The 11,651-nt window shown below is 47.6% G+C and overlaps 1 protein-coding gene across 1 annotated transcript; it reads left to right on the top strand.

Moving 5' to 3' along the window:
- Nucleotides 1-20: 20 nt before the first annotated feature.
- On the top strand, nt 21-1,167 carry LOC143267216 (uncharacterized). The gene is made up of 2 exons (XM_076544129.1): nt 21-201; nt 911-1,167. Exons 1-2 carry the CDS (start codon nt 21-23, stop codon nt 1,165-1,167), a joined length of 438 nt encoding a protein of 145 aa, XP_076400244.1.
- The last annotated feature ends 10,484 nt before the right edge of the window (nt 1,168-11,651 follow it).

Below are 11,651 nucleotides of genomic sequence, written 5' to 3'. Positions count from 1 at the left end.
CACTGGCACCCGGGCTCCGAATGCCGAGCTGGTATAGCCTGGAGATGCGCCCAGGAACCGAGAGGGCGCCGGCGCGCGCGGGCCAGCAGCAAGCGCAGGGCCGAGCCGGGACACGGTGCAGGAGCCGCGGGTCCGACGAGGGCGCGCAGGCGACTGTTCCGCGGCGAGGCGCTCCCTCTCTAACGTCCATCAGCGACGGAGGTAATTAGGGCTTTCCAACCCCAAATGTGGGCGTGATTGTGCAAAAGACTTTACAACAAATAATAAAAAAAAAATTCTTCACAAGAGGGTGAAAAAAATGCCCCACTACTCAACTGTGGCCCGAGGCGGGAAAGGGGGGGGGCGATCCCTGTGCCCAAGGTGCCCCCAGTTCATTCACACCACGAATTCTGCAGACTCTTGGCGGCTCACGCCTCCTGATCCTCAGCTCCTCCTCTCTGGGTCTGTGGCCGAAACGTCTGCTTCCAGGGGCTGCTCCTGCAGTTAGCTAGTGGACGTCTATGTACACACAGACACACACCCAAACACACACACACATACACACACACACACACACACACACACACACACACACACACACACACACACACACACACACGCAGACAGGCGCGCAAACACAGCAGCTTTTGGGGCCACAGAACAATCAGGCACGCATGGCTTTTTCTCCGGGAGATGCCGCTGAAATCGCACAAGTCGCCATCAGAGCTGCAAGAGTCAGCGCCAAATTTTGTCCTTTCATTTTAGGGTCTGGCAAAAACCGGGCGCAAAATGGGTGCAAGTTGGCCCTGGACTTTCCGCGGCGCGGTGGCTTGAGCCGTTAATGGACAGCTAACCCGTGGGGAACGTTGGCTTCCCCCTTTTGGTCCCCTTCTTTCTTTCTTCTGGTTAACCTTCTTCTTTCCACCCCCAGCCTTTCCAGGGCGAACAGAGCGAGGGGACGGCGGGCGCGGAGCTCCCCTGCGGCGACTCAACTCCAGAGGTCCATGGCGGTCGACGCTGCCCACCTCCTCAGTCGCGACCGGGGTCCGAGGGGCGGTAGTGGGGCCCGGAGGAGGCGGCGGAAGGAGCTCACGAAGCAGCGGCCACACAAACCGGACTCCGGACGGCGGAGGCGGCGCCTCGGAGCCTGCAGCAACTTTCCACGCGATGCGGTGCCCCGCAGACTGACTGCCCCAGCGCGGGGACCGCGTGCCCCCCCACCCCCCCGGCCCTCCTGGCCAGCTCCTTCACTTTCGCCCTCCCTCTCTGCAGACTCCTCTTTCCCCTGGTGTTCACAGCGAAAAAAAAATATTTTTAAAGTTGCAGAACCAAACCCGGCTGGAGAGGCAAAGGGGGGTGGGGGGAGAAAAAAAGTCAACTTTGCCTGTGCGCATGCGTGGTGAGGCTGTCCTATGACAAACTTCGCAGGATTTTAAAGCTGTACTACGGGCCGGGGTGCCGGGAGGCGGGGTACGCTCCTTCCTTGGGCCCCCTCCTCAAGACTCCCCATCCCCCAGGCATCTGTTGAACGACGTCCACTCGGCCGCTGTTGCCTGCTCACCTCCTGACTAGTTCGGCTTCTTCCAAAGCCATCGACCAGTTTAGGAGGCTGAACCCCATCTTTCCCAACCAGACCCCAAACTGCACTCACTGGGGCCTCTGCGGAGACGACCTCCCTGACTCTCCTGGGGATGTCTCCTTCTTGCACCTGGGGAGGGTACTTAAAGATTGAGCTTGGAGGGTAAGGTGGGCTCGAGCATCTCCTGCAAAGTCCCCGGTGTCCTAAAGCTTTGATAGAGACAGGATTGCACCTCGGACTTGAGATTCTAAGCGGCCAGGCAAGAATAGAGGTCATGCTGCTCTGGAAGATCTAGGCAGCTGCTTTCTGGTGAGAAGATTGCAAAGTTCAGCTGAACTGGGATTCGGAACTTCTAGACATGTCTAGACAACTGAAATGATTAAGATTTCGATTGGGCAGAGTTGGTGGATGTGTGCCACCCCAGCCTACAGCATGCCATGGGTTCCACACTGTGTCTCATGGGATAGTGCAATTCATCTCCACCTTTCCCATCTTCCAAAGGTCAAGGGTGGATCTCTCTCTTTCTCTCTCTCTCTCTCTCTCTCTCTCTCTCTCTCTCTCTCTCTCTCTCTCTCTCTCTCTCTCTCTCTCTCTCTCTCTCTCTCTCTCTCTCTCTCTCTCTCTCTCTCTCTCTCTCTCTCTCTCTCTCTCTCTCTCTCTCTCTCTCTCTCTCTCTCTCTCTCTCTCTCTCTCATCCTACCCCCATCTCTGGCCGCCCACCGTAGAGCATGCATCAGATGTGTGACCACACCTCCCTCAGCCCAGCCATATTTGTACCCACTGACTGAATGCCTCCCCATCATAGCATCCCTGGTCCTTTTGCTGGGAATGCAAACATTGTTTTGTGAGCTATGCAAACTGCATGAGATGGATGGATGGATCTGCTCCACCCCCACCCCCACCCCCTTACTGGCTTTCTTTTGCTAAGGATGCTTGCAGCCCTGAGGAAACCCAGAGGCTCTCAAAACTCCCCTTCACCTCTTGGGTCTTCTTCCCTCCAACCCTTTCTAGGCTTTCACACCTTATTGATCTGTGGGCATTTCACCACTTTTCCATGTAGCTTTAGATTTGCTCACTTGAGGAAAAGGAACAAAATTTAGGGATTTGGGGCATCAGGGGAATTGCTTCCAGGCACTCTCTCTTCCCTTCCCTTTCCTTCCAGCTAAAGCTCTGTAGCAGCTGCAAAGACATTCCCATGGCTCTCCATCCCAACCCCAGGCCCAGGCCAGGTGTCCCCAGGCAGGCACCCAGCTCGGCCCTGGGGTAGCACATCTCCAGGATGTAACTTTCCAGTGGCTCCACAATCAAGGAGTAGCTATGAACTATGAACCCTGGAGTTTCCCAAAGGACAGGAAAGCCACCTTGGCACCCAAGTGCCCTGGATTCCAGAGGCAAGCCACATAAAGAAACAGGGCAGAAGGGAAATCCCTTCCACTTACAAAGCAAAAACGCTGGCTGCTCAACCCTGAGCATTTTCTTTATTTTCCTTAGCTATTGTCTGAGTTACCCGGATAATTGCTTGCTTCTCAGGAGTTGCCTTTGTGGGTTAGATTCAGCCTTGAGGGTTCATCCCTTTATCCTCTAGTGGAAGATGAAGCCTGGAGTCCCAGTTCCTTCCCTGCTACTTTCTAGTTGTTCATAAGGCCTCCCAGCACCTCCATAGCTTCTGAAACACACACACACACACACACACACACACACACACACACGCACACGCACACGCACACGCACACGCACGCACGCATGCACGCACATGCACACAGCCAGAAATTAGATGGTGTATTCAGAATGGACTAGGATGGCTTGGACATTACAGAGTGGTAAGAATACCAAGATGACTTGTTGCTAGACACGGACTCTTCTAGAAGAAGAAGAAAAAAATAAGCTCTGAAAAATCGAGGTTTTCAAACCCCCTTTCTGGCATGCAAATTTCGACTAGACCATTTGTAGCCATTCTTTACTTCAGTGCCAGAGACTATTCAAATACTTTTCACTGAAGAAATACAACACATTTGATTATTGGCTATTTCCCCAGACAATCACCAATGCTATTTGAGTTATATACTATATTTTATTGCTCAAGAAAAAAATTTTGGCAAGATTTCCAGCAAGCCTATCTGGTCCCAGTGACTTCAGATAAAGGGATGAGAGCTTCTTAACTGGTGACTCAGTGGTTTCATAGAGCTATAGTACTGGAACATTGAGCTCCAAGTATGCAGGACCTCAGCCCTATCCTTCAGACATGTGACCTAAACAAACCGGAAATCCCCTGGGAGCCTTTAGTGAAGGGCTGAGGGTGGGTGCCCGGGGAAAGCTGGATCTCCTAAGAGTCAGTCCCACTGTGGGTGCTGCTTGGTTGGTTTGACTGGGAAACAAACAGATGCAAGGGGGAGAAATCAATGCCTCTCCACCTGGGAAGGCTCTGGAAGGACAGCCTCCAGGGTGTGGAAGTCCTGCATCTCCTGGCAAACCATGCAGGCGTGTGTTCTCAAATTAAGTCATCTGAAGACATGCTGGCAGGGCATCGCCATGCTTCTCTCATTAAAAATGCTTTGGACTCTGCGGAACAAATAAATCAATATTTTCTGGCTGCTTTCCCAACAGAGTTCTTTTCCCAAAGCACAGTGCAAGATAAGGAATTTATGAACGACGGCATCCGTGTGCCGCCTTTTCCCAGCGGGAGAAAGCAGGGCCTGGGTTGTCATTCTGGGAAAATCTACCCTCCTTTTATGCCTGGCAAATAATGTTTTATGGCCCTGGGTTTATGGTGGGTGTTTTAATGATCTGCTGTAGAAAGCGGGTTTTCTCTCCAGTCACTAGAATTTGTCAAGAGGGCCTGGAGGCCATAAAAGAGGGCTGGCCCCCAGGGACAAACAGGCTCCATCTTCTGAAATAAACTAATAAAGGGCCCCAAGATGTTTACCTCTTTGCTTCAGAGTCAAGAGCAGGAGGGCTGTGTGAGGGCCCTGCAGATGGAACTTTAAGAAGGGGACAAAGAGTCCGGAAGGGGCCAGGGGGCTTCCTCAGCACCACATGGCCACAGTCAAAGTAATCCCATCACATAATACTGCCACTGGCCACTGGCCTGTGGGGGACAAAGGCTCCCTCGAGGTTAGAGGCCATTTTTGGTCTCTGGGCAGACTCAAGGACATGTTTTAAGAACCTCAAGCTCAGCCAGGTATGGTGGCCATGGAGGCACAAACATTTAATCCCAGCACTCAGAGGCAGAGACAGGAGGATCTCTGAGTTCAAGACCAGCCTGGTCTATAGAGTTCCAGGACAGCCAGAGCTACACAGAAAAACCCTGTCTCACAAAACCAAAACCAAAACGAAACAAAAAGAGTCTCAAGTTCTATATGCCCTGGGCCTGCTCTCCTGAAGCTCTTTCTTATGTCCAGCGGTACTTTCCCATGATCCCGAGTGGATATTTTGTTCTTGTGTGCATTGTTGTTATTTGTTTGTTACTGTTTCTTGTTCATTTTGGGGGTGACAGAAAGAAAAAAGTGTGATTTTTTTGTTGGTGTTCTGGTTATTGTTGGCTGGGTGACCCTATAGTAACCACATGTCCCTGTGGGTCTCACTTTCCTCACACATAAAGCAGAGCTAAGAGAACTAGAGTGAAGCTGTTCCAACCATTGAGACTGTACAGAAGGCCTTGGTCCACCTTGGTCCACCTTGGTCCACCTCTGCCATGGCAACTGCTTAGGAATGGCAGATGCTGTGATTTCAGCACTGCTGGTGGCTGGGTCCCAGAGTGACAATATGAGGAAGATGGGATGGGATGCTGAAAAGGAAAGACATATGAAATGACCAGCTACATGGTGGGAGGATTCTTTAAGGACCTGGGCAGATAAGTGTGGGTAATGGTGAGGAGTGAATGATGATTCCATCAGGAGTCATTTACCCAGCTCTTCCTGCCAGATGCCAGTCATGCCTTAGCTCATGCCCATTGCCTGACTCCATCCTCCCCTCATGAAGTAGATATTAGCTGTGGAAAAAGAATGGGGAAAGCCAAAGGAGGTCATAGGTCCCCAAAGCCCAAGTTTTAGTGGCAGGACTTGAAATTATAGCATCTTCTGATTCACTTTCCACTGCAGGGAACACACAAACCAGCCACTCCAGAACCCCAGCCCCACCCCCACCTCCCACCCCACTCCCATCCATGCTTGCTGAGTTTTATGGAGGCATCAGACAGAGCTTTGTTCTATCAGGAATTGGCTGACTTGAAAGCCAGAACTCACTTTCCCTCTACACATCCAGATCCAGCAGCGCCCTCCCCTCACCCCCACCCTGAGTTCTTACCTTACTTCCTTGCTTTCTGGAAACAACTTGGAGTGGGACTCCTTCCACACAATCCTGTAAGTAACCCTGGTGGGCTTGAGTGCATGATCTCACCCTGCAGCTCAGGCCATGTCTCTACCTTACTTAAAGTTCTCCGAAGTCTCTCCAGACCTTACGGATCAAAAAGTTTACCAGGTTACAAGGCTCCTCCGGCTGTACTCTTGGTGTCTGCTCTCCCACACGCACGAGATGTTCTTCCTTCATATTTGGACATCCTCAGTGTCTTGGGGTCACCTCCTCCACGGACCTATTGACCTGAAGCAGTCTCATCTCTGTCTCCGTGACTCCCCATCCCTGTCCCGCTGTAGGGATGCTTTTCTCCTTCCTCCGGATCAAAAATGACCTTATTTAATTTACATGCACAGTCGTCTGCTTTCCATTTGCCTGTACGCAAATGTTGATGCAGGAGGGCAGGGGTCTCTATCTTGCTCAAGGCTGTGATTTCCCATGACTGCTTTGGTGAGCATGCTCTGAAGTATGAATGAAGGGGCTGTTCTTCCCATGTCGTTGGCCTGAGTGACAAGGGAGTGGCCATTACAGTTCACCTACCTGTGAAAGAAAAAGCTAGCCCTTAGAAGGTACCTCCGAGCTCCCTAGACCCTCAAGTTTTTCCCACTTTTTCTCTCAGCCTCTGTGCAAAGAGTCTATCCGATAAGAGAAATCATTTTCCTCTACAGATGCGTGGCACTCCTCTTGCTTGTCTCATTACCATCGTCTCTGAGTTTTGTCCTCTGAGCGGGCATTGGCTGCTGAAAGCAAACATCATGGCTGGTTCTGGGAGACCACTAAAAGTAACCTGCTCTGTATTCGCTGGGGGCCACCACGAAGTCACAAACTGAGTTGAGCAGAGCACAGACTGACCATTTCCAGGCAGGAGGTAGATTTCTTAGAGAGACAGAACCAAAGGCTGGGTTTTTATTTTGTTCTAGTTTGTTGTTAACCTGTTGTGCAGTTGTTAGTGTTGCCTGTCTCAATCTGTGCAGTAAGGCTTTGGAACTCTTTAGGAAAGAGCTGTGCATGTGCAGATCTGGTTCTAACTAGATCTTCATACAGGTCAAATCAGTTCCTTCCCAATTGGAAGCGATGATCAGCCTTTCCAGGACTGATCAGCCTGTCAAGCTGACCCTGAGACAAGCTGAAGTGAATACTAAAACAGTCTGTGAAACAGGCTCAGCCTGGGAGACAGTCATTTCTCAATGCTGATGAATGTGAGCATCTCTCTTCACCAGTCCCATCCCTGAGACATAATCTTTAATTATTATACTTAAATTGTATTCATTTTTAGTTGACAACTAGAAATGGTACACAGTTACAGTACATACATGTTGTGGCTAAGTCAAGATACTTATGAACAGTTACCTAACCATCATCTTTCTTGTGCAGAGAACTTCTTTGTTTCCTTTCGTGTCTTCTGGGGATCTAACCAGGGTTTACTCATGCTAGGCAGGTATTCTGTACCATACTACGACCTCAGCCTAAGAACTCTAAAATAATCTGTTCTCAGCAATTTTCGAGCATAAAATACATTATTAACTATAATCAACATATTATGCAGTACACCTCTTGGACTTTTTCCCTTGTATAACCGAAAGTTTGCATCCTTTGATTGACGTCTCCCCAGGCTCCTCTTTGACCTCAACCCTGGTGTGTCGGCCAACTCTTCATTGTTAGGGTTAACTGTCTGAAGACTAAGGAGGAAGGCCCACTTAGGCTCACACTTTCGTGGCTCTCTGTACACAGTTGGGTGGTTCTGCTGCTTTAGGCCTGAGGTGAGGTAGAGCATCATCATAGGGAGGCACTGGCAAGGTAAAGCTGCTCACATCACAGCAGATGGAAGGGAGAGGAGGGTCTTAATCAGTGTTCTGTTGCTGTGAAGAGACATATGACCACGGCAACTTTTTTTTGTTGTTGTTATTGCTTTTGTTTTGGTTGGTTTGTTTGTTTTGATTGTTTTGAGACAGGGTTTTTCTGTGTAGCTTTGGAACCTGTCCTGGAACTCACTCTGTAGACCAGCCTGGCCTTGAACTCAGCAATTTGCCTACCTCTGCCTTCCAAGTGCTGGGATTAAAGGCATGCACCACCACCACCCAGAAACCACAGCAACTCTTATATTGGGAAACATTTAATTGAGGTGGCTTACAGTTTCAGAGGTTTAGTCCATTATCATCATGGTGGAACGTGGCAGCACGTAGGCAGATGTGGTGCTGAAGAAGGAGCTGAGAATCCTACATCTTCGTCCTCAGACAACAGGAAGTCGACTGACACTAGGCATGGCTAGAGCAGAGGAGACCTCAAAGCCTGACCCCCACAGTGACACATTTCCTCCAAGGCCATGCTTAATCCAACAAAGTCACACCTAATAGTGCCACTCCCTACAGGGACCATTTTCTTTCAACTCCCACAGGTGACTAGGACAAGATACATCAATGGCCTACTTCCTCCAATAAGGCCTCACCTCTTTCACTTTCCACTACTTCCCTATAGTTCATTCAGCTGTGATCATGACAGGTTAACACACTGGTCCAGTCACCTCTGAACACTCTTGCACTGGGGATCATTGTCTTCAACTCATGAACCTTTGGGGACCATTCCAGATTCCAATTATAAGACCTTGTGACCATTATTCTCTATGGTACTTCTAGAAATCTGTTTTAAAAAAAATACACATGTAAGTAAGATCATGCATTATTTGTCTTTTTGTGGCTAGGTTTCTTCAGTTCACATAGTGTCCTCTAGGTTCATCCGGTACTAAATGGCAATATTTCTAAAGACAGAAATGTATTTCATCATGCATGTGTGCCCTGTTTGCTTTCTTTCTTATTTATTTATTCTACAGTACTGGGAAATAGACCCAGAGCCTCACACACACTAAACAAGTGCTGTATCTTTGAGCATTCCTCAGCTTATATGATCCTTTCACAATTCATCTTCTGATGACTACTTAGATTGATTCGGTATCTTGGCTATTTTGTTGCTCTGAACAGAAGAGTTCAGATATCAGTTACTGATTTCAGTGTGTGTGTGTGTGTGTGTGTGTGTGTGTGTGTGTGTGTGTATGTGTGTGTTTACTGGGTTACATGTGTGGTGGTTTGAATGAGAATGACCCCCATAGGCTCATAAATTTGAATACTTGGATTCTCAGTTGGTGGAACTGTTTGGGAAGGTTTAGGGTGTGTGGCCTTGTTGGAAGAAGTATTTCACGGTGGTGGTGGGGTGTGGTTGAGGTTTCAGAAGCCCACACCATTTCCAGTTAGCTTTCTTTGCCTACTGCATGCAGATAAGCATATAGCTTACTACTACTGCTCCAGCACCATGCCTACCTGCCTGTTGTCATGCTTCTACCATGCTCATGGTCTCACTCTCTAAAACTGTGAGCCTAAATAAACTTTGTCTTCTGCTGTGGGATGTCCTGTATGTTGTGAATAAATAAAACACTGATTGGCCAGTAGCCAGGTAGGAAGTATAGGATAGGTGGGACAAACAGAGACAAAAGGCTGGGAGATGGATGCTGGAGGAGATGCCAGCCTGCCGTCCAGGGAGCAGCAGGTAAAGCCACAGAACATGTGGCGACATGTAGATTAACAGAAATGAACTGAGTGTAACAGTAAGAACTAGACAATGATAGGCCTGAGCTAATGGCCGAGCAGTTTAAATAATATAAGCGTCTGTATGTTTATTTTATAAGTGGGCTACGGGACTGCCTGGGCTTGGCAGGACCCAGAGAGAAAAAACTCTAGCTACAGTCTTCTGTAAGTTATTTCAGTCATAGTGTCTCTTCACAGCAACAGAAAAGTAACTAAGACAACATGCTAGTTTTCTTATTAGTCTTTTCAGGAACATCCATGTCTGAACTGGCCATACCAATTTACAGTCTATTTTTAGAAAAAAAAATGTTATTTTTATTTAAGTGTATTTTTGTGTACCTGCATGAGCGTATGTTCATCATGTGTGTAGATGCCTGGGGAGGTCAGAGGGCATCAGATGCCCTGGAACTAAAATTTTAGGCAGTTTGTGAGCTGCCTGATATGGGTACTGGGAACAGAACCCAGGTCCTCGTCAATAGTAGTAAGTGTTCTTACCACTGAGCTGCCTGATTGACACACATTTAAAATGTGTGTGTGGTTGTAGTACATGCAGGGGTGTGTTTGTGTGAATATGGGTCCAATCATGCAGAGGCCAGAGATGACAGGAGCCTTCCTCAGTCAATCTCTACATTATTTTTTGAGAAATGGTCTCACACTGACCCTCAAGCTTGCTGATTCAGCTAGGCCAACTGGTCTACCAGTGGGCCCAGGATCCACCGGTCTCTACTTCTTCAGTGCTAGGATTCTGGGAGCACAGTACCTGGTTTTTTAATGGGTTTTGTAGATTGAACTCAGATCCTTGTATTTGCATGAGCATCTCTCTAATCTTGCCTGACCTTTACACTTTTGGTACCAAATCAATGGTAGAAAAAAATGTTAAAAGAGGGCCGTACACCAGCAACATTTTGGTCAGATATTTGGCCTTCTTGAGCCCCACCATTATGCAAAATATCCAGGAAGTTGACTATATTTTAAAACTTGTCTAGTTTTTTAAATTATGATATATCACACCAAGTTCATATCTAATTGAATTTTAACTTGAGTTATCCGACTAGCATTTTTAGTCTATGTGAATATTCCCAGCCTCCTTTGGGGGGAACTTCGCATAATTCTAAGTAGCAGAATGAATTCTGAGTCACTTTAATTTTGTATACTCTGCCATTGTTGTGTCCAAAAATGTGACTCTGTTATGACTTCCCAAATATATATCAATAAACAATTGAATTTTGAGTAAAAGCTGCTTTTCTTTGCTTAGTTTAATCCCCAATGCAGTGATCTATATGCGTCCATTAAGGTCAAGTGACAATTCATTGACTTTGAAAAGCATGAATAACATTCCCTCTGCAAAAGATCCCTCTGTGGCTGCATGTATTAATGTAAGTGGTTTTGAATTAAGCAAAGATCTCTACTTCACCCAGAAGAAAAGCAGTTGCTCCTTGGTAAGACCACAGAATTCAAGAAAGTGAAATGAAAAATGGCAAAGGATTAGATTTACCTATTCCAGCGGGTACATATATCTACCGAGTATATACAGGAACACGATGGCTCCACTCATGTGTCATCTGTGGACAACCCTCTTCTACTCAGCCCAGGGGCACGATCCTACCCCCATGGCCCCCACTCCTTACTCATACAGATATGTCATAACAGAGATTAGCTGGTACATAAGCGCCATCCCTCCCATGTCTTGCCTACTCCATTCAGGGAGCTTTGAAAATATCTCTTGACTATTTGAAAATGGGATTCAATACAGAGGACACCAGCCTCTATTTCAAAATTCGCCAGCAGAATATAAAAGCAAATCATAAATTCAGTGAGTCAGTTTGTTGGGACTGTATTGTAGATACAAAAAATAAATCAAAGAGCAGCTTAAAACACATGGAAAGAAATGGCCATGGATGCCATTGATGTGCCATTCTCTATTCATTCATGTATTTAGTGTTAGCTAATTCAGCACATATTACAGATCTTCAGCCATTCACTCATCAAGTACTGAGGGCATACCACTCATCTTCTTGTTGAGTTAGGACTGGGCTGGCCAGACCTTGATGGTTTGTCCATTTTAGTCCATCAATAATGACTGAGCAGTGACTAAATGCCAAAGGAGGAATGAATTGTAGGATGTCTCAGATGCATAGATGGGATTAAAACTCACGAAAGTAGGCACA

This window comes from Peromyscus maniculatus, chromosome 9 (genome assembly GCF_049852395.1).
Source record: "Peromyscus maniculatus bairdii isolate BWxNUB_F1_BW_parent chromosome 9, HU_Pman_BW_mat_3.1, whole genome shotgun sequence".
Classification (NCBI taxonomy): domain Eukaryota; kingdom Metazoa; phylum Chordata; class Mammalia; order Rodentia; family Cricetidae; genus Peromyscus; species Peromyscus maniculatus.
This window is presented reverse-complemented; position numbering and strand designations above follow the sequence as displayed.